This window comes from Typha angustifolia, chromosome 2 (assembly GCF_048772165.1).
Source record: "Typha angustifolia cultivar Huaian chromosome 2, ASM4877216v1, whole genome shotgun sequence".
In the NCBI taxonomy this organism is placed as follows: Eukaryota; Viridiplantae; Streptophyta; class Magnoliopsida; order Poales; family Typhaceae; genus Typha; species Typha angustifolia.
Window position 1 is genome coordinate 2,876,847 of NC_133240.1, and position 23,714 is coordinate 2,900,560.

At 39.0% G+C, this 23,714-nt stretch overlaps 2 protein-coding genes across 3 annotated transcripts; both read right to left on the reverse strand.

Moving 5' to 3' along the window:
- Positions 1–947: 947 nt before the first annotated feature.
- On the reverse strand, positions 948–6,106 carry LOC140771245 (pentatricopeptide repeat-containing protein At4g02820, mitochondrial). The gene is made up of 2 exons (XM_073112704.1): positions 5,744–6,106; positions 948–2,651 (listed from the first exon to the last, which is right to left on the reverse strand). The coding sequence occupies exons 1-2, from the start codon at positions 6,035–6,037 to the stop codon at positions 1,395–1,397; spliced, it is 1,551 nt and encodes a 516-aa protein (XP_072968805.1). The 5' UTR covers positions 6,038–6,106; the 3' UTR covers positions 948–1,394.
- An 11,695-nt stretch (positions 6,107–17,801) lies between these two features.
- Positions 17,802–19,503, reverse strand: LOC140771607 (transcription factor KUA1-like). 2 transcript variants are annotated; one of them, XM_073113169.1, is made up of 5 exons: positions 19,134–19,503; positions 18,701–18,912; positions 18,526–18,579; positions 18,332–18,457; positions 17,802–18,201 (listed from the first exon to the last, which is right to left on the reverse strand). In XM_073113169.1, exons 1-5 carry the CDS (start codon positions 19,411–19,413, stop codon positions 17,902–17,904), a joined length of 972 nt encoding a protein of 323 aa, XP_072969270.1. In that variant the 5' UTR covers positions 19,414–19,503; the 3' UTR covers positions 17,802–17,901. The 2 variants fall into 2 exon arrangements, with proteins under 2 accessions (XP_072969270.1, XP_072969265.1); XM_073113164.1 differs by having other exon boundaries at positions 18,526–18,621; positions 19,134–19,500.
- Positions 19,504–23,714: the final 4,211 nt, after the last annotated feature.

A 23,714-nucleotide genomic window follows, 5' to 3' on the forward strand; every position in this document is an offset into this window, starting at 1 on the left:
AGAGCCTATCATCGAATCATCAAGTTAGGGATTAAATAAGTGAGCAATTTGATGCTTTTTTTTTAACAAAAAACCATGGAACTACTAGATACTATATTATGCGAGTTAGGAAGTCAATTGATGGAACCTGTAATCTGCATTCTATCCTCTGTTGAGTATGCTATCAAGTCAATTAGTATGATATATAGTCTGCCAAAATTAAGATCGTTAAGAGTCATTGCTATATATTAGTATCAGGTTGTTTTCAGTAAACATCTGTTCGTCCTGGGTCAAGGGATTCAGCATGTCAAATAGCATAATGTTAAGTACATCTGAGTATCTATTGTTTTCCATCTAATGGTCTAATGGTCTCGTAGCAATTTTCACAAAACAGCCAAATCCTCATAGTAAATGAATGGCTAGCTGAATCTTGGTTGGAAGACGTACCCGGATGTCGAGGTCACCAGGAATTTGCTGGGGGTTTGGTGGATTCAGTGGGAGAGTAGAGAATGAGAGAAAAAAGAGAGAAGAGAGGAAAGGGAGCAAGTGAGCCGGGAACATCAATTATTGATTTCCATCAGCCAAAACTGAGTTCCATGCCTATTCTTTTTCTTGCCAAAGATTAGGGCTTCTGCAAACAGTGATAAAGGACTTTTATCCTAAATAGAGATTCAGGGTTTTATATGTTAAGCAAATGCAACAAGTCCAACTAATGTTATTGGGTCTAACTTTTATTGTTATTGGGCATTTGGGCCGACATGGCACCCGCCTTGATTCGCTCTGCTTACCTGCTGCTATAGAACAACATGGCTAATAGGACAAAAACTCCATGGCAGCTGCCTCGGACACTTAGAACAATGAGTAGAATGTTTAAGCCAAAAAGAGTAGTTGATACTCCAAAAAGAAAATTGGATATTACATGGTTAGGAATTACCATGTTCGAAAAAGTGAATAAAGTTGTAAAGAAAAGTATATGCCGTGTCACTTCAAATATTAACCAGAAATAATCCTGGTAAAAGCCTGTCAGATATATCCCATTGAGATTAATGTAAGAGAAACATTTGACACAATAGATAACTTACTTCAAGTGTTTGACACCACAAAAGAGAGAGATCGATAAATATGCAGACTGCAAAATAATCTTAAATTAAGGTGAGTGATACTACTACGAAGCATGTTCAAAAGGAACTTACCACAAAAGATTCTCATATGCACGACGTCCAATAGAATACAACACCCAGACCAAGATCCGTATGTAGTGGATCTCCAGAAGCATCATAGCAACACGGTTAGGGTTGTTTCTGTAAAAGAACTTTTAAAATTTTCCCATATGGATATTTTATGTACCTTCATTTCCATATTGATGAGAAAATTTCAGTGACATTATTTAAGCACAGTATGAAACTTGAACCCTCTCAAGAAATTAACGTCGAAACACCACCAACACAATATCTGCTTGTCAACCTTAACAATCGCCGACTTTCTTCATCTACCTGGACCTTATCCTTTGTCATGCGTTCAACAACTATCAAAGGCATCTTACCAGCTTTAGCATATGTACGAAGCAACAAGTTATAGATCTCAGTTGTTACGTAGCCTGCATCACGAAGCAAAACTAAGAGCTCCTCTGCACCTTCAACATCACCTATCTTCTCAAGCTTGCCGAAAAGCGCTCTAACAAGTTCAATATTAGGATTCCACTTCTCCAAGCCGACTAAGGCTTTCCTCAAACAATCTAATGCAATATCCATTCTTTCTCTTCTCAAATAACCCCAAGCTAATATTTCCCAAGTACTATAGCTAGGTTTCACTCCTTTTTCTATTGTATGCTTATGAAAGTTCTCAGCCTTATCAATCATATCATTCTTCACATAAAATGCAAGAATTATATTTGGCACCCTTGAATCACGTGTTCCGGACACCATTTCCCATTCTTTATAAACATTTTCTGCTTCTTTAATATCACCCAACTTTGTAAGAGAAGAGAGCATGCATTTGTACTCGACATCACTCAACTTTCTAAAAATTGTCCTCATTTTATTCCATATCCTGTCTACATTATCTTTATCCAGTAGGCTTGCATGCAAACTAATAAGAGAGCAAAATGCAGGCCGTTCTTTTCGACAAGCCCTTTTCTCCATCTCCTCTATTGCTTCTTTCCCTTTATCCTGACAACCTGCTTTAATGTAAATATTTGCCAACAGGCTGTATGTCATCCAATCAGGAGCAATTTTCTCCTGTTTCATCACAAGATAGACCTTTTCTGCCATTTTTACATCATCTTTCCGGGAGCATGAAGTTAACCATAGATTATAAGTGACTACATCTGGAGTTGTGTTTCTCTTCAACTCCTTTACCAACTTTGGTATCTTATCAAGCTCACCTGTAGATAAATAGAGAGTTAACATATGGTTATAGGGAAGAGAGCAATTGAGAAATCCATGGGTTGACATTTCTGTTATCAGCAATTCAGCCTTATCTGACAATTTGTTCTGAACATAGGTGTGGAGAAGAGAGGTACAAGTGGATTGCACCTTCATCCTTTCAGGAATATCTTCAAAGAACTTTTCAGCACTAGCCAAGCCACGAACCTTTGCAACCAAATCTAAATGAACTGCATAATCTCCTGGTAGCAGCTTGATATCTGATCGAGTTGTCATCCATTCACATATCTGCAACAGTCAATACCTAATATGTATAAGTACATGAACCAGGAATTGAATTGATAGTTAGAGACTAGTAGTTGCACATAGAGTAACATATGCAGAAGTACATTAATGCAGGACAAAACAGGAGATTATGACAGAGCAAAATAGACCCAACAGCTAATGGACTGAAAAGTAAACCAAAAATATGACAAAAATACCATAAAATAAGAAAAGACATAAACAGAGTTAACGACTAACTCAAAACCTAACTAAGACCCACTAACACACTACTTGCCAATCCAACGTGAAATACTGTAGTGCATCTCCGCCATTCTATAATATCCATATCATTCATGAAAAATCTTCTGTATTCATCAGTGAGAATTTAACGCCCTGCCCTTTCTTTCGCTAGCTTTACCAAATCTGGAAAGAAGATCATTAACAGTATTAACCAAATTAAAGAATAAATGAACATGCAATATGCCAGTGGTTGTAGAAGTTAGAAAAGGGAGGTATAAGTGTATAACAACAATGGCCATTTGGTTCTGTACAACTATCACTTAGTAGTGGTTTTAAGTTCTAACTTCTAATGTAAATGATACCTATATGATGCAGAGTAAGCAACCCATTGATTAGTAATTTGTGGTTTAATTGTTTGAGTGACTCTAGTGCTTACATTTTGTGTTCTATTGTAGTGATTTTCTATTAAAAGGAAAATCAAGTCTGGTTTACTATACAGTATACACGACACATAAGGTGCTTCAATTTCCTAGTATTTTTATTCCTACCTTCGATTCTTTATAATGCATTTCTTCTTGGAATGACTGTTTATTGCATTTCACAGAAGTTATATTAAGCGTTCTTTAGACATGGAGATCTAATTAGAGTTCTACGAATCCCAAGAAACCTAAATGTCCAAGTTTTCCTCTAGACAACAACTCCACCAGTACCTAGATCTAAAAGTGCTCCTTATTTCCATATTTTCTCTTATCTTTTCCTTTCTTATCCATTTCTATACAAGTCCCCTTCTGATCTTTTGATACCCTTAAACATACAGGTTGCGAAATCTGAATCAATCAGAATTTTCTATTCCCATATGAATTCAACTGCCAAAATCTTTATATAAACCAACTGCAGTGCCAAGCTGCAGATAAGAATAACATATTGTAGGTGAACTAAAAAGGATGCAACACCAGACAGGTTAAAATGATGCTACAAATTAGTAAATTACATATATAGATAGTTAAAGATCTCCAAGTACATTTCCCCTACCAGCACAGCAGGAAAGTAATGACAAACAAATTGCTTTTTAACTCAACTTGATGTGATTTGTGATATGAACCATGGAAGAGAACCTCAACCAATACATAATGGTAAAACAGAATGAATATATAATGGATTCCTACAATTTAACACTCCGTGAAACAAGCTTGGATAAGAGCTATTCATAATATAATATGGAACAAAAGATTTCCTATTTCCACCACAGTAAAAGACAGACCAAGGAGAACGTTATGAATATACCATCTGGTGAGGGATTCAGAGAGAACCAGATTGGTGAAAAGAACAAACAAACAAACGTGTCAAATAGAAAAAATTATAGAATAAACATCAAAGTTACATGTAAATCTTACAATGAATCTAAGACGGACACCGTATAAATTAGCACTTCCTAAAAATACATAGAAACGAGCAATCCATTAGAATTCCTTTCCAGCCCAAATGTGGGTATATGGGAAACAATCAAGAATGCACTCATGCAGGCATGCACCACCTGACAAGGTTTTTTCCAGGAAGCGAATCAACATCCCGCAACGGCATGCTTGTGGCCAAGGCAAGTTTGCTAGAGCACTCATAGACTCGTTTAGATGTGCTCGTTGTTTTAAAAAACTTCCAGCTTAACACCTAGCTCCCACCTTAGAATATAACTAGGCTTTGCTTAGATCCCACCTAGGTGATCCACCTTAGCATCTCATATCATATTTTAATATGTAGATTGATTTTGAAATTCAAAATTATTGTACATGTTGATTTATTAATAGATTCGAATATCTTACTATAGATCTTAACAAGAATACATTAATATATTGTTTAGATTGTAGGTATTAATTTTAACTTCTTCTCTAACTGTTATTTCTTCTATTTGTTTATTTTTTAACCATCTTGAATTCTAGGCGCTACATGATCCCCTATTTGCACATCTACCGCCTACAATCTTTTAAAACCTTGGATGTGCTTGAGCATAAATTGGAATGATTAGCATAGGAAACCCCACACCCATCCAACTTCAAATTAATTTGACAAGGTTGTCTTTAAATTTGGACTCTGTGCAGCAATAATAACTCTCTCAAGAAATATTTCTTCCCAATTTTGTGAAAAGTGTTTGCGGTATGCTGGCGGTCAAGCTACTTGTTGGCACATATGCGGTATGCAGGTGTACTCTCAAATGCAGTTTATTTATATAATTTACTTATTTAATGTACTGCATATTTTATCATACTAAACTAACAAATAAATAAAAGTTGAAATACATTATATGGAGAACAATGTTCGTAATATCTTATCCATGAAAGAATGCTACTTCATAATCATATGAGTACTCAATAACTTTGCCAGGTATGATAAGTTGTACCAACAAAAGTAATCAATAAAAAATTATTACGAAGTGCTATAGATATCTCAATATTACAACAATGTTCTTTCATAGCTTCATAAGCATATGAGGGCACATATGCATATATGGCGCCTATGTGGTTGTTGGCAATAAACATGCGGGTGCATACACAGCCGGCATATGTGGATTATATGTTGTTAAGCAGCATATAAGGACCAGATATTGCATATGTGGTGCAGTTAAGCCAGGTCGATGCAACTGCCTTTCAGAACAATATTCCTCTCACAATTCAAAGACAGCATATAGAAGACAATCAATAACATATAATGTGAACTTGAAAGAAAAACAAAACAGCTACCTCCTCTTATTGTCCTGTTGAAACTAATGAAGAGCATATAACAAAATAGTCAACATAAATTTGGGTAAGAATCAACAAGTAGAGTTTTCTCATGTTAAAAAAAGAAACAAAAGCATCTAAAGTAGGAAAAAAGAAAGGGTGTACCTCAAGAGCATGCTTGAAGCGCTTGTACTTGCGGAGCTCGCGGACGACGCGGTTGAGCTGGTATTTCTGGATGGTGTTCCCTTCCTCCGCCCACTTGCTGAGGATTACCACCGCGCTGCGCTTAGGGTAGATTAGGCTCAAAAGCCGCCGCCCAAGCGTGTCCCTTCCATCACTGCCGCCCTCCGTTTTCGGCTTTGCAGCAGCCGGAGAGAGGGAGATGTCGCGCGCCGACGAGGCTAATGTACGCGTCGGGCGTAAAAGCACGAGCCGTAGCAGACTACGGGTTGAGATCATAGCAGAGAGTCGACGGCGACGATCGCTGCAAGAAGATACTACGATGACGAGAGGTCGCGATTACAACGTGGGAGGGGGGGGGGGGGGGGGCCGAGGTCGGGGGAGGGGGAAGGCCGGGGGAGGGGCGGGGGCGAGGGCGCGGGTAAACGAAGATTAGAGGTACTCTGGAAACGGAGTGGAACACGGAGGAAGATCACATTAACATGAAGTGAGATTCCGTTATTTGCTCGTGGGTTTAGGGTTTTATTTATGGAAATTATATTTTACCTTTCTAATGTTGTTGAGCCGACTCGGTCCATATTGGCTCCACTCGCAATATTGGGTTCATTGGGATGAGTCTATTTATCTAGTTAATTTTTGTTTGAAGAAATAAAAGGTTTTTGCCGGGGACATTCGAACGCAAGGATCGTGTTTAAACGGGCCATACAAACACCTACATGTGTTCACAAAAACAGAGAACATGATTTGCACATTTCAATGACCTTAGGCCCGTCCGAACTCTTGCACATGTTCACAACAACAAATAACTGTATTTCCGTGTTTGAACACGATCGGGCGTGTTTGAATGCAAGGCGACGAAATTATTAATTTGTTAAGGTTTTAACATAGTTGTTTGAGTCCCTAGGATGAGCCTTTATAAATATGTGGAGGAAATCCTAATTAGAGTTTATTTGATAATTGAAATGGCATTGTGTATTTCTCTTTCCTTTTTTCTTGCTCTAGCTATTGGCGTCCTCTCCCACCTCCTTCCTTCCATCGCCCAAGTCCTTGGTCGACTTCCTCTAACTCTTAACCCCCTCTCTTCTACAACAACTTCTCTCCCTTTACTCTGAAGGAATTAACCTATCACCTATCTAGCCATTGAAGGGCTAACAAGCTAGGGTTCATCCGACCTTCGGCCACTATTTCTGTCGATATCTCAAGATCTAGCCATCCAAATCCTACGAACTTGGATTCGTTGAAAAGCCCCTTTCAAGGGAAACAATATATCCAAAATTTAGGAAAATCTAATGGCTAGATCATTTGCAGCTTTCTTCAAAAATCACGTCCTCAAACTAGTTTAGAATCGTTACGAATTGGATCAAGCCGGTTTGTAACAACTGATATCAGAGCCAACGTTCCTTGGACCATTACGACTACCACAAGATTGAAGGCAACAAAGCAAATGAGCAACCAAGGCTTGGAGGTGGACCACATGGCTTCGTCAAGGTCGACATCTCCACCTCGTCCACGAGATCCTATGGAGTACCTAGCGGGGTTAGCCGATCTACCTCAAGCCATAGCTTCCATGGCACAAACAATGTTAGAGATGAAGGCAACCTGGTAAACATAAACCAAAATCTTCAAAGGCATACCCCTTAGCATATTAATAGTGGGGAAGTTAATCAAGGCAGCATCCCGCCTAGAAACAATGAGGAAGATCCAACTAGGGGCTGCGGCTTCTGTGGCTCCACCACCTGTTGCTGCCCAACCAGATCGTCGACCTCCATCTCATGACCATTATTGAAGACAAAAGGATCGTTCCTTACCACGAGATTGGGTCTGGTAAGGACCAATCTTAGCGGCACCATGGTAGCAACGCGGCGAACCATAAGGGTGCCATACTGATTTACCACCCTTGCACCCAAGGGCTCGTATGGCCCCATACCTAGTGGAGGAACCTTGGGAGGAGTAAAAGGAGCTCTCATGTCAACCAAGGGTCAAGCAACATGAGCCGCTTCACCGAGGATGCGAGAACGAACGCAATCAAATGCTATAACCACGAACCGTTCAAGTCGATTTTTCTAAATTCAACGAGGACAACCCGTTGAATTGGATCTATAGGGTAGAGCAATTCTTTACCTATCAAAGAACACCTAACCACTAAAAGGTGCTTCTGACCACATTCCACCTTGAAAACGTAGCGGTGAGGTGGTTTCAAGTAGCATATCACGCGTGCGCCTTCATCACTTGGGAGGAGTTCTCCGATGCACTTTGTGTGCGTTTCGGACCCTCCTACTATAAGATTTTCAAGCCACCTTGACGAAACTAACTCAAAAGACCTCTGTAAGAGCCTACCAAGAGGAGTTCGAAAGAGTTAGTAATCGAGTCCATAGGTGGTCAGACTCTGCTCTTAAAAACACCTTCATCTTCGGGCTTCGTCGTGATATTTTAGCGAAAGTCAAGGCGACTCGCCCTTCTACCTTCTTAGAAGCCTTCTCAGTGGCTCAAATAATGAAAGAGAAGATAAGGGAGTTAAAGGCGACATACCGTCCAGCTTAGAGCACTAGCGACCCACGCTCTAACCCTAGACTGCTAGTCTCGGGTGTGGCACGTTCGGGGTGGGTTTGGCCAAACTCTAATCGGCCACCCCCACACGAACAGCCCTTGACCCTAGGGGACAGCCACGGATGATAGGTCGATGCCTCACACTAGCGGAGATCGAAGATCAGCGCTCGAAGGGCCTATGCTTTTATTGTGATGAGCGTTTTGTACCGAGCCACAAATGCTCCAAACAGCCCGCTGCCATAATGCTTATGGAGGAGATGAGCAAGGATGATCCCATTGAAGATCTTGAGGTGAAGTAAGAGGAGGAAGGTGGCTAGACCCGCTTGATGTCTAAGCCGAGCTCTCCCTTCATTCTTTCTCTGGCAAGTCAACTTCAAAAACTCTTCTGGTCGAAGGTATGATTAAGAAGAATAAAGTTCTAATTCTTATTGATTTAGATAGCACCCATAATTTTGTGGGTTCTTGGATAGTGAGGCATTTGGGATTAGAGTCAGAGCCTTCCAACGACTTCGATGTGGCTATCGGTGATGGCACCATGTAGAGAACGGAGAGCATATGCCGCAAGGTCTAGCTACAAATTTAGGGACATGTCTTTCAAATTGATCTATATCCGTTGTCTCTATGAGGAGTCAACTTGGTGCTTAGGGTGCAATGGCTTCGGATCTTAAATCGGTCACCTTCAACTTCACCACCATGATAATGGAGTTCAGTCATGAAGGCCAACTGATCTAGTTACTAGCCACATCAAGCAAGAAAGTCTAGAGGGGTTGTCGAAACTCGAGTGTCGTGGGTTCCTCAAGCAACTCATCAAGGGGCTAAGGACATGGACAATCCAACGCACCTACCCACTGACTTAAAGGCTATTTTGCAAAAATTTGGAGATGTATTCGAGCAGCCACATAGATTGTCTCCACTTAAGACGCAAGATCATCATATCGAGATCAAGCCCGGGGCGGGTCCAACAAACGTAAGACCATACCATTATCCCTTCATTCAAAAGGAGACTATATCAAAGATGGTCTAAGAGATGTTGTCTAGCAGGGTGACAAGACCAAGTTGAAGTGCTTATTCTTTACCAGTCTTGCTTGTGCGGAAGAAGGACGAATCGTGGAGATTTTGCGTGGAATATCAAGCTCTCAATTCCATCACTATTAAAGACCGATATCCCATACTAGTGATCAAAGAGTTGCTGGATGAATTGGTGGGTGCATGCTACTTCTCAAAACTGGATTTGAGGGTGAGGTACCATCAAATCAAAGTAGAACCGTCCGATGTGCACAAGACGGCATTTAGAACTCATGATGGGCACTACGAGTTCCTCATTATTCCCTTTGGTCTTACCAATGCTCCCGCGACCTTTCAGAACTTAATGAATGATATTTTTAGGCCTCATTTGAGGCAATATGATAGGCTCTGATACCAGTTGATAGACTCTGATACCAATTTGTTAAAGCTCGGATACCAAATTGATAGGATCTAGAGCCAAAATATCGGCTACGGAATAATTCCTTAAGATCTGAATTTATTATAGGAAGTAGTTTGCGCAACCGTGGGAAAATATTCGTCAGATATTCTCTGGTAGTTAGAAAATTACTAAACTAATTGGGTTGGATCCGTATCTTTCTAATTGACAACTTTTGTATTTATGCCCTTCATAGATTCTAACTGTAGAAGGGACGAAAATATGGAATAATGTGGGTGTTAGGGCTATGGATGGGTATGGAGATGAGGGTGGATTGAGGAAGTAATTAAAGAAAGTAGACGAAGGGAACGAAGTGATCGAGATCCCAAAGAAAAGGGTTGGCTCTACAGTCGAGGAAGATTAGAAGCGAGGAGAAACATTATCAACGGTAGAGGTGGAAGGATGGTGAAGAGGGAGGAGGGAGAGAGAGTCTAGAGAGAAGATAGGAGGCAAGAAATTAAGAATCCAATAGTAATATAAAGTTTGGTGCCATTCACATATTTATAGAGGCTAGCCAACAAGTCCTAAAATAATATGAAACCCTAACAAACCAACTAGACGAGTATTCCTTATCTTCTCTGAATACCTTTTAGATTAAGCTTTCATTTTGTCATAAATATATTCCGAACCTGAAGAAGTCATGAATATCAAAATTGTAGATCTAGAGGTTGTCGACCTTATCCAACTGATTTGATATTATTTGGATATGTGTTGAATATTCTACAAATAAAAAGATTCTGCCGAGGGGCGTTTGAACGCAAGGACCACCTTCGAACGGGCCATGCGAATGTCTACATGTGTTCACAAAAACAGAGAACGTGATTTGCGCGTTCAAACGCCTACACTTGTTTACAACGACAAAAAACTGTATTTTTGCGTTCGAACGTGACCGGGTGTGTTCAAATGCATTGTGGCAAAAATTGTTGGTTTGTTAATATTTTAACTTAGTTGTTTGGGTCCCTAGAATGAGCCTTTATAAATATGTGGAGGAAACCCTAATTGAAGTTTATCGGATCAAGCCGGTACATAACCGTTGTTTAGATATAATCTAGACTAAAATATAAATTTTTATGCATATCTAACTAAACTAAAAATCAAATTTAAATATTTTTGTTAGTGATAAAGTTATATAAAATTTTCAATATAGATAAAATATTACCTACCAAATGACAAAGATACATATATTTTTTCTAAATTTTTTTTAACAAAGATATATATATATATATATATATTGAATAAATACAAATTTTTTTTAATAAGATAATATTACGTCTAATTGACAAAATCATATTCAGAGATGATAACAACTTAAAATAATACATGGTTTGATGGTTAGGAGAAGTTCCAATATAATTAACATTATCTTGTCAATAGTAGCCTTTTCAACGACTATGGAATCTTCAACAGATTGAACGCCATCGTGATTAAGTTTTGTCTTAGAGATGACTCATTTGCAACTGAGCCCACCCTTTTCTCGTTTAAATTACTTGATAAATTTGGGATTTATAGATATTTTAAAAAAAAAAAATAAGAAAAATTATATTAAAAAAAACTTGGCGAATACAAAAGTCTTCTCTCGAGTCAGAGACCAAAATTTACATCAGCGCAGAAGGGTAATCCCCATCCCAAGTATACCCGAAGCCTAAGCTCATACCCTTACCAGCAAGCCAATATGCAGCACAATTAGCTTGCCTAAAAATATAAGTAACTTTCCAATTGTTAAAATTGCTAGTTAAAATTTTGATATCATCAATGATAGTAGAAATGGACCATGGAGGCGGCTAACCCTTGGCTAAGATATTAACCAGCATAATAGAATTTGTCTCGAGCTAGACATTTGTGAAATTTCTTTGTGTAGTGCTCTTTAGTACTTCTCTAATAGTTGTGGCTTTGGCAATCAGCATAGACTTATAAGGCCCACATCGAGAATCTGCAAGGACTATTGTTAGTCTATCGAACACCAAATTTGGAGTCCGGTTGGATATGCTCTAAGAAAATAATACAAAGCCAAAACTTATCAAGATCTTCTCGTTTATTTGTATAATGAACTTCGTACATATATTTCTAGATCTGCCAAAGCATGACAACAATGCCTACATGAATTCTAGCCTTGTTTGATACTGGCAAATCGTCGCCCTCATTGAGCCAGCAACCTTCTAGCCATCTATCCTCAAAAGAAAGATTAACCGAAAGGTTATTAACAAATTGTCATAGAGTGACCGCCACTCTACAGTGAAAGAATAGATGATCAATGGTTTTCATCTCAAGAAGGCAGACGGAGCACCTAGTGTCAGAGGCTAGACTAAATACCAAGAGATGACCCCTCGTAGGTAGGCGATCCCAAGCTAACTTCCATAAAAAGGTCTTAATTTTAGTAGGCAAAAATAGCGACCAAATCTTAGCCCAGCCCATCCATCTAGGTGTTTGGTCATTAGGAGCCCGAATGAGATGATAAGAGGATTTAGAAGAAGTCTGCCCAAAAGAATGTAATCTCCAAACCTAGAAATCCTCCGGAGCCCATAGAGGGATATTGATGCTCAGGAAGAGTTTGTGAGATCTTTACCAAAAATGGTCACAATACTTTGGTGATCCCAAATACCATTGGTAATAAGTTGAGAGACATGAGAAATCGAATTTCTGTGGTCGATATTAAAATAGGTTGACCATCAATTGAAAGGGATGGGCTCAATCAATGTCATCTCTGAAAAATTATCATCATACTAGACCACTGTGCACATTCAAGACTCGGTACCCGATCTCAACATCCTGCCCGTAGGCTCAAAGCATATCCTGCCATATGCTAAAGGTATCTCAATTATAATCATATCCTACCATACGCAAAGAGTATATCAAAATCTATTCAGCTTAGATACCCCACCAATTAATAGAAATCACATGAGGGTAATTGCCACACACATGCCTTAGCAAATGGCAAGTGTCCGATTATCTGTGCGCACAGACTCAACTGACCTCAGACGTGGGCCACGAGATATCGCATATCAGTGACTATAATTATCAATCCAGACACCTTTAACCCTAGCGCCTACTCGAGTACCCTAATGCTTTTTCTATCAACTTTCCTATCAATGAGATTTGTGCGTTTTATTCTATATGATAGATCACGTGTATATATCTAATACTATAACAAGTCATGCGTATTAGGAATTTAGGTGGTAAGAAAGCTAAGAGGAAAATAATGTAGTGTAGTCTCCAACCATATATCTAACATATTCATATCATTAATGTACTCTTACTAATATATCACATGCATACTCATGATAGAAATCATCTCGACATAAAAACTATAGCAATATAATCATCTCTAATCCTCTCTATATATCATTAATGTACTCCTACCTCAGATCAACCTAATCATGATAAAATATGCTTAACTAAAAGCATATCTAAATAAGGTCATATAATCATGTTGGAGGCCAAAACATGCATATACATAATTATATAATAAATCCTAATTTGAGAAATGCGTTTAAGGGATAAAACTACTCACCGTCTGATCAGAAGACCTAATACACGTATCCCTCACGTCCATCGATCAATCGTTACAAATCACTAGCAAGGTCCCCGTAGTCACAAACGATGATTTATTAGGTTTAAAATTTCTTCTTTTGTTTTTATTAAATAATTTGATTTATATCATATATTTAATTATAATAATATTAATATGTTATTTTTCTAATTATAGATTTATTTATAAAACCATAGTTTGCTAATTATATATACTTTAATTATTTTGTCACAACTACTCTTACTAAACAAATTAAGAGTTGCATATAAAATAATCTTTACTTAATCATGTAATATAAACATTAACTAAGCCTACTATTTTATTACATGCATAATAATGTATAATAAGTTATATATCTATATATATATATACACCTAATTATAAAGACATATATTAATCTAATAAAAATACATGAAGTTATAAGTATATTTATGTATAAATATCTATAATTATAATCAATTGAAATTACACCAATACACTTATCTAATAACCATGTTACTAAATATATATTCTTAAAAATTTAAATATCTAAAAATCTAATTTAGATTAACTAAATAACATAAGTAATTTAGACATGTGTTTTATTGCTAGAGGAATAGAAGAAGAAGAAGAAGATGAAGAAGAAGAAGAGAAGAGAAGAGAAGGGAAGGGAGCGAGGCTCACCTAGGCTGCGATGGTGGCGGCAACGATAGTGATGGTAACAGCGACAGGCCGGTGTCGATAAGAGGAGAGAGAGAGAGAGATAGGTGAATGAGAGAGAAGGGTAGAGAGAGTGAGAGAGAGAGCATGAGAGAGTCTTAGAGAAAGAGCACAAGAGTCTTAGAGAGAGAGAGAGCTATAGAGAGAAAGGCGATGAAGGGGTGCGGCGGTGACGATGGCAATGGCGAAGGGTAAGAGAGAGTGAGAGAGAGAGAACGTGTGAGTTAGAGAGAGAGAGAGAGGCAGCGAAGGGTGCAGCGGTGACGACGGCAATGGCGAGAAGCCGTTGACGAGGAGAGAAAGAGAGAAGTGTTAGAGAGCAAGAGAAAGGTAAAAGGGAGAGAGAGAGAACGAGCGAGTTAGAGAGAGAGATGGTGGAGGAGGTAAGGCGACAGCTGCGGCAGCGCCGGGCTCACCGTAGCCCAGCCCAATTGGCCAGGCCGACGGTTGTGGGCGCACGTGGCGCCCTCAACGTGTGCCCACAATTTGCATGGCACGAGCTCGTGCCATGCAACACCAAAATTTTCTCATTCTTTTATATTTTATATTTTTATTTCTTTATTTTTGTCTTTTTTTTAATTTAATTTAAACATTATTATTATTATTATTATTTTATTTTTATTTATTTATTTTTTTTGGGTTATTATATTATTATTATTTATTTATTTATTTATTTTTCTGGGTTATTACATGATAGCTAGGACCTCTAGGTAAATCACTATTCGGTGGCCTACCCGACTACACTTAAAACACATAGTAGGCAAATTTTCATAATCCAACGGCTGAAGGATCTATTCACCTTGAGGCCCACCAAGAGAGATTGCTTTGAAGACTTAGTAAGATCAATTTCAATACAAACCCTAGCAAACCTGCCCCTAGTGCAGGCAAGGGTATAACCATCAATTTTAATCGGCCTACCAAGATCTAAGGCAACCATGGGCTTTCACCTCCTGGCCACCTCCTTACTCAAGTAAGCTAGCAAAGGTGGTCAACCTAAAAACTTACCTATTAGGTTAAATCTTCGTTCTAACCGAGTCTTTTTAATCTTTCCCAAGTCAAAAGAGGCTATCATTGTAGCAAAACTTTGATTCGCTTAAGAATAGGCCTATAGTAGCAGAAGCCAGAGTAGCAGGAGAGATATGTGAATTTTTGGGGGGGGGGGAGCCCAAAGAGGGGGAAGACATCCATTTTCCTCAGTTTAGGGAACTTAGAGGTCGTGTTGTGCCTTTGTGTCCCAATGATTAGTTTCTTGCTTGCTTCTTTCGCTCTCATCCCTTGGATTGGATTCATAGGTACTTGCTTTGACCCATGTGAAGGGATGAAGTTGCGGACAAAGTTTGCTTATTTATATGCTGGTTTTTATTTTTTGTTTGAGAAATAGTCTTTTTCATTTGTGAGAATAGTTCTCTTTTTCGTTTTTTTATTTCTATGTTCATGAATTACCACATTGGTGCTACTTCCAATGTCATTTATAGTTTCCAGGATGTTAGATGTATGTTTTACCAAGCAACAAAGGTTTGATGTAGGTTTTGATGTTAGAGAAATAACAAGTAAAATAGCTTCATGGTGCTGTTGGCATTCCAAATCAAATATCCCAGCTTCTACATACATCCAGTATTTATCAATTCTTGGAGCCTTCGGAAGAATGTTGGTAATTTCATGTTTTTGACATAAATTTTTATTAACTTTGAGCTAAGTTTCAAATGGGGCCCACACATTATCAATGATGGTTTAATGGTGGAATTAATTTAGCTCAAAGTGTACTTTATTGTCAAATATTTACTTAGTCAAATCCATAAAGAGAAGTGAATGAAAATTGGCTCTAAAGTGGGTATCATGGCAATGGAAAATAAAGAAAAGGAAGTTTGGATATTTGAGAAATGTTAGTATGGTATATAAGTAACAAACTTCTTATGGGCTTTGGGCCCCAAAAGGGGTACCTATTTTGTGGGTAAAGGTTACTATGCAACTTAACTCACACACACGCGCACCGGGTGGTAATTATAACTCACACCTATTTTATCTCTATGTTCATGAATTACCACATTGGTGCTACTTCCAATGTCATTTATAACATAGAGAGTACTTCTTATGGGCCCGGCTCGGTTCGCATGCACGGGTCAAGTCCAATTTTAATTTTTTGAGTTAATCAATCAGTTAGTTGGTTGAACCCGACCCAAATGGTGCATCCCTTCATAGTGTAACTATAAATTAGTTTCTGACCCGAAATGGTGCATCCATTCGGTGACATTTTGCATCTTTTCGTCAAGCCTGTTTACTTCTATAAATAGGCTGTCAGTCTACATAATTTAAATATAACATCAGAGAAGAAAACTTGGTTCATTCCTTCTAGAATCGAGTCTGCATCTGAAAGAGAGTACAACACAGTTCAGGTTCAATCAAGGCATTAGAAAGCTGCTTCCTTTCCAGTGCAAGGTAGTCGTTGTATCCTGGGAGACCGACGTCCACTGTTCCAGAAGCAATCGGTGGAGGGCGAATTGGTCTTAAGGAGATAGTGTCCAACACTAGACTCGACTATTTAGAATTTTATATTCTGTAATCTGTAAGTTATTTATATTATTTTGATCGAATTTATTGTGACTCTTTGGAATCAGATTGTTACCGCCAACAAAGAATATATCCAACAACTTCCTATTCTTGTGCAGTTGCTAGTAGTGACATAGGACATGCCCAATTATCTCCTCCCATATGCCTGACATGATATAATGAGAGATATGAGACCAAGCATCCTGAGGGAAGGTCATTTTCAGTAGACTGGCATTCATGTCCTCACTATTATGTCTGCAACTGAAGCAAATGCAATGTGTTTTCAAGGCAATCACAGAGACGAGCAACAGGAACAATCCAAAACTAATTACTACCAAATTGATATATCTTTAACATCAAATATGATCAGACGGTTTATCAAAACTTGACATCACACTGTCAAATTGATCAAGTTCTAATCACAAATTTCAGCTACTATAGTCTATAGCATTATTGAACATTGTGTAGACTGCAGAGCTTCCTTAGGGTTTCAAAACATGCAATAAAAATAAGAGAGATATTGACAACCATGTGGCTGCTCTATAATTCAATGATCCTGCATGGTTACACAATATGAAGTGTATCGTTTCCATGCATGAACTCTGAACCAAGCAAACCAAGCAGCAATATAATTACTCGTTTAACTTGCCTTTGGCCAGTATGGAAAGGCGAGTAATATATCTACCTTTACACATTTATTCGTTATATGTCCAACTATAAGCACATATAAAGATAAGTGCCTTGGATTATATGTTAAAGCAATAAACTAGGACCACATTAGAAAGATCTACTAATATAGGATATTTTCATAAATAATATAAAACAAAATATACTTATATGGGGCTCTTTTATTGAAAAAATAGTGTTAGACGAAGCTAAGATTTGAATCTATTCAAACGAGATGAAGCTAGTTTCCCAGAATAAATTCTATTGAAGCTAGTTTCCCAGAGTAAATTCTATTAAATGTTCAAAAAGCGGCTCTATTTGATCTAAAATGTGCCATTTCAAATAGGATCTCTCCTACTAGCAAAATAAATTACCTATTTCATCTTAAAAAACTCTTTAAATAAAGATGAAGAGAGCATCTAAAGTATAAGAAAATTATACTTTTGATCATCCTTTCTTCTTACAAAAGCATTAATTTTTAATTTTTTTCTTAATCTTTGGGTTGGTAATTGGTCCCCAAGTTCCTTGAAAATACAATTCTTAAAAACTTGATTATGAGGGCATTATATCTGTACCTTGGTAGGGTAATTACTATATTAAAGAAAGTTTCTAACATCTTACTTAACCCCAGAAATATTTTAATTCCACTCTACTTCACAAATTTCCCCAGCAACTAGGCATTAAAGCAATGGCAATTTAAATCACTGTGACAATATTGACGACCCCATGAGCAGAAACCTTTGTCTTGTCATGCAGCCTCGGTGGTGCAATGCTCAGCGTCAGTTCGTCATTTTTAATTATAGGAGCTGCAGCAAGTTGAGAGAAATATTGTGATTGAGTTTGAGGCAACGAACTGTCGTACAGTTTCTGAAAGTCAGGTGTACATGCACGCAAATTGGCTTGAAATGCTGGAGTTGCTGTGCTAGTAATATAAAGGGAGGAGCACAATGATGGGGTTGGAACGGCATGCTGCAAGGTTGTCCTGGAGATGCTCACCTGTTGAAATGTCAAATGTTACAATTGGCCAATAATTCTACATAAACTTTATGACTATTTGTCATTCATGAACAACTCAAAGTCAATAGTATCTGCCATTTTAAAAAAAATGCAAAGATTGCTTGATTACCGTGCTTCTAGTGCTGTTGATGCTCGGTACTTCTCTCTGATCTCGTATTAAAGGAATGGCTGGAAAGGATTCTGCAACTCCATATACTACTTGGTTCATATTAGTAGATGAGGCTCCTGTCTGCAACTGCATGTCCACGAGTTTTGGTTATATAGATGAAATTCACAAAGCACAGGCAGGTATGCTGCACTTACCGAACTACTGCCACCGGGTAATTGATTAGTCATGTCTGCACCATCATGGACTTTCTTCATTGATAATGGTGAAATGGAATTTCCAGAGGAGCATGCCTACATATAAATAGAGATGACTTGTTCTTCGTATGATGTTTTATTATCAAGAAAACGTTAGGTGGATGAAGGGATTTACTTGGTCATGGTACACCACATCAAAAAGTCTTGATCTGCGCTTCTTTTTGTTGGGATTACTTTGTCTAAGGAAATGCTTCTGAGCATGACTGGCAACTTGAGTTGGAGTTCTTGTAATCACAAAGTTCTTTGAGATTCCTCTCCAGTCTCCCTTCCCAAGTTTTTCAAGTCCAGTAAGGAATGACATATGTTCTTCTTCAGTCCAAGGAATCGCTGTGAAATGCAAAATGCGACCCATTAAAAATTTAGGCATTTCACAAATTAGTAATATATATAACTCGCCGTTCGGAGATCATTGAAGGAATAGGGCAAGTCACATATTAACTATATATAACTCGCAATTCATAAGTATCATAATCAATTCCCTAAATTAAATCATAAAGAATAAGATCCCCATTGGCAATAAAAGTAGAGAATACGCAAATTTAACTCACCTCTCTTCCTCTCCTGCACTCTCCTCCTCTTCGAAGATCTGAGGAGTTCACCATCTGATAGAAACCCCACATCAAAGTCACCATCCCCGTCGCCGGCCGCCGGGCTAGGGTTGTAGGACGCCAAATCTCCCATGCTCTTGCTCTTCCTCATCACCTCCGCCGCCGCTGCCGCCTCTGTCGCCAGTGCAGCCATTTCGTCCCTGACTTGGCCGGCGATCTCCACGCCGAAGAGCTTGATGAGCACCTTCTCCTTGACCGCACCTTGAAGCATCCTCGCCATCTCTCTTTCCTCTATTTTCTTCTAGTCTTCTCTTATCTTCTCTTTCGATTCGACTTGCGATGAGAACGAGATAGACGGAGAGGGGAAGGGGGGTTTATATAAATAGGGGAAATTTCTTTTCTTTTGTTTATGGAAATGTCGACACATCATCGACTTAATTTCAGAATTACCCTTCTCATTAAGGTATAAGTTAGTCTTGGACTCAAGTCGGAATCGGCCACTACGGTGAGGATTACCTACCCTAGGGCCTAGAAGACCCAGACGAGATCATAAAGACCTGGGTAAATTATGAGTTTGCTCCCCTTAGTTTAGATTAATGTAAAATTATTAAAAAAAATTATCTAAAATTATAGAGAAAATATAAAAAAAATATTAAAGAAGATTATCTCACCATAATAAATATTGAAATACCGGAGTTGTTCTTCTCCTTCCATTTAATTTACTCACCCTATTCCTACTTCAAATTTAAAATAAAATGTAATTTCAACCTTTTCTACCTTCACCAATTTAAGATTATAAGCATTAAATCTTAGTTAATACCTAACTATCATACTATGCTTCTCTTTAACTATATAATGATAGGAAACAATTTAATTATCTTAAAATTTTAAGTATAAAGTTCATACTTATCATACAATTATTAATATTATAGGGGCATTATGATAATTTACAATTTATCTATTAGTTTGAATAAAAAGTTAACAGTTTTATATTATTCTAAACCACAATATATAAGCTGATAAAAATAAAAGTATAGAAGAGGGTAATTTATAATTTTACCTTAAAAAAAATTAATCTGATAAGATTATATTCGGTGCAAAATGCCGTTGAGGCCGAGATTATCTGATTTCCTTATCCACTCTCCAAACAGGAGTCGGATAAAAATTCACCATCAAAGGAAACTAGTGATCTAATGATCAGAACATTCAGATATTTACTATATCAGAATAAAGAAAGCTAAGAAATTAATAAGGTAGGTTTAGATCTCAAGCTAAATTTGGTGATTTTAATTAGAAATTGATTCGAGATTATTTTCCAACTCGGTTTGACCTGTCAATTTTATGTCGAGAAAAACGAAGCGTACTTTGAATAATTCAAAGTACTTTTCTTGTTTCGTTCCAGTTCCAGGTCGCTTGGTCGTGGTTTGGTTTCATAACACTATCCCATTATAACAAACAACACGGAGAAATTTGTAAATCATACTCTCTATGTTATAATTATAATTCCTAAACTATCACTATATTTTAAATATTTCTCCTAAATTTATCTCATCCCTTTGACATTTTAGATGAAAAGGATGAAAAGACCAACTTTTATATCCCGAGAAGATAACTGTATTTTTGTAAGTTCAAATTTATTTCTTTTTGTCCATCTTAAATATAAAAATAAACATATTATATAATTGCTCATATAATTTACACAAGACAATTTATGAATATAAATGATAATGGAAACCTACCAAAGGGTTTATGTCACTATATGTCATATAAAAAGTTTAAGAGAAGTATGTGACAAAAATTGATAGTTCGAAAATGTTATAAATCAGATCTAATGGTTTTAGAATGATCCTGAGATTTTGAGAGGTAGTAATCTCGAAAGTCTCAGATCTAATGGTTTTAATATGAAGTGAATCAGAGATCCGGATGAAAAGTTATAATTAAAATAGGGGAGTAAGGTCAGATAGAACAGAATGGTAAATAACCGACGTTGCCGCGGTCGTCGGAGGGTAGACGACCATAAGGTAGGGCGGTTACTAATAGAAGAAGGTGGCTAGGGTTTGGAAGGATGAGATGCTTCTACTGCTATGATCTATTCCTAGAAAAATAAGGCGATCTAACGGCTATGATAAAAAATATTTAGCTAAACTCAGATTCATTCCATGATTATTATCAACACATGTCCACTCCTATTTATAGCGATTTATTTAAAATTCAAATAATAAGATAAAGCTAACTAAATAACTTGACTCGACTTAACTTGCCTGAACCCATGGGGTCGAATTGTCACAATCCATCACACTTTCGACACTTTGTCCTCAAGGTGACTAGTCTTTACATCCTTGTACTTATACAACTTGCTGTGCCAATTAGTGGATTCAGGTTCGTCTTCCTCGAGTCCGCCTAGGAACATGACATGGACTGGCTAACACTTGTATTTATGACCGGGGATAAATTGGTCATTATAGTAAAAACACAAGCCTTCCTTCGACGCTCTTCCAAGTTGTTGGGTACAAAGCGGCACGATATCATTTGTTGGTTAGGTTAAGCCGTCGATGCAGGCAGATGCCGTCTTTAGTGGGTTGTGGGATTTTGACCGTCTTTCTTCCTCCTTACGGATTTGGTTCAGCTAATCGAACTTAGACTCTATCAGAAGAGCTAAGGAGAAGGCCTCATCAGAAGTAGCGGGCTTCAAAGTCTTGACTTCAGCCTGAATGTCAGTCCTGAGCTCATTAATGAAGGTACTCTTCAGGGCCGAGTTAGACCAGTTAGTGACTCGATTGTATATCCACTTGAACTCCTTCTAGTAAGCTCGAACTGTTGTTGACTGAGTTAGCTTAGTCAATATGCCTTGAAAGTCCTCATACCGGGTTGGACTGAACCAAGCATAAATCGCGTCTGCAAAGTCCTCCCAAAACTCAACCGGTCAAGTTCACTCAGCTGATTGATACAACCTAATCGCCACGCCCCTCAGGTGGAATGAGGCTACTAGTTGGACTTTCTAGTGGTCGGGCATGCCATAGTATGTGAAAAATTGCTCCACTAGATAGGTCCAATCTAGCAGGTCGCCTCTAGAGAATTTTGGGAAGTCAAGCTTGACATTCCTAGTTTGGATCCCAAAATATGGTTTGTCATCGCGAGACAAGTGACCTCGTGGTCGTCGAGGCTGGTCATGTGGGTCATAGGCCCACGGGTTCAGCTCATGTCACACCTGGGCTGCACGCGGGTTTAGCTTAGTCTAATGATGCAAGCCCACTGGGTCATTCCACTATTGATCCTCGGGCTCGTACTCGTGCTCGGAGTCATGTTCATGGGTTCCAAACTGGTTTGCACAAGGTAGTCAAACTGGTTCACGAAAATTTAGCCTGCCTAAAAAATTATGCACTTAATCTCCTTTATTCAAGTAACCTAACCCTAACCCTAGTGCTGAATTTGGAATTTGGCCTAGGGGCTTCGCCACAGGTTGCATGGGGGGTGGCAGCGGCTGGGTTCAGTCGTGGGTTGTCGGCAATCGACCCTTGGCTGGTCGTCGCAGTGGCGAGCGACTGTGGAACTCCCAATTATCGAGCTCGAGCTCGAGTGGTTGCAACGGCGGCCATAGCATATCGCTGGCCCCCAGCGATTGCGAAAGGAGCCTGTGGCCCCACTGTAAAGGAGCGATGGCGACGAAAACCCCAGCGGAGCCACCCCATCGTAAGGGTAGCTTCCCATGGTGGTGGCTGTCGAGTTCGGCCACTCAATGATCGCCGGCGGCTGTAGTGGCCACCACTAGCTGGCAGTCAACGCGAGGAAGCTAGTCGCCACTATCAATGGTCGTGGAAGTGCCAGACCCATGGCCACCAGTCGTGGGTTTGCTATAGCGTAAACCACCGTCACTGGCGGTCTTCCGACCGGTGCTGGCATGAATGGCAGTCATGTCTCGAGTGCTGTTGGTCCAAGGAAGCAAGTGGACATGGCACTTGGTGCTGATGGGGTTAGATCACCGTTAGTGGGAAGCTAGGGTTTTCGGCCGTAGCTCCCACTGCGGGGTGGGAAGATGACCCTGCGGCCACTGCTACGAGAAATTCTAGCATGGCAGTGACATCTGAGAAGGTCTGTAGGGCCGAAGGAGTCTCCACCGTTACCGGGTGAGGGGTTGAGGTCGTGGTTTGGGCCGACTCATCCCCTCCCTCACGATTTGGTATTAGTGGCCACAGCTGGCCTGGTTCCACTATGGTTGGCGATGCTGACGGCACAAGGTGGCCATGCTGAGTTAGGAAGGCTGTCGCTAAGGCTTGAATAGCCTTTTCCATCCTCTCGGCGCTCTCCGCGATGGATCTAATGACCTTGTTAGAAAAATCTTTAAAAATTATCTTCGCCCACACCGGCGACTCATGGTCGATTGTTAGTGGGGGTGGAGAGGGGGCCAAAAGAACTCTTACAGGAATGGAGATGAGTTCCTGGTCCTCTATGGTTGCTCCTTCCTCATTCGTCTTGGATCACGTGATAACTATTGTTCGAGGAATATCTGCTTTGATACCAATGTTACGAGCTAGATCTAGAATGATCCGTTTGTAGGATGATTCTAAGATTTTGAGAGGTTGT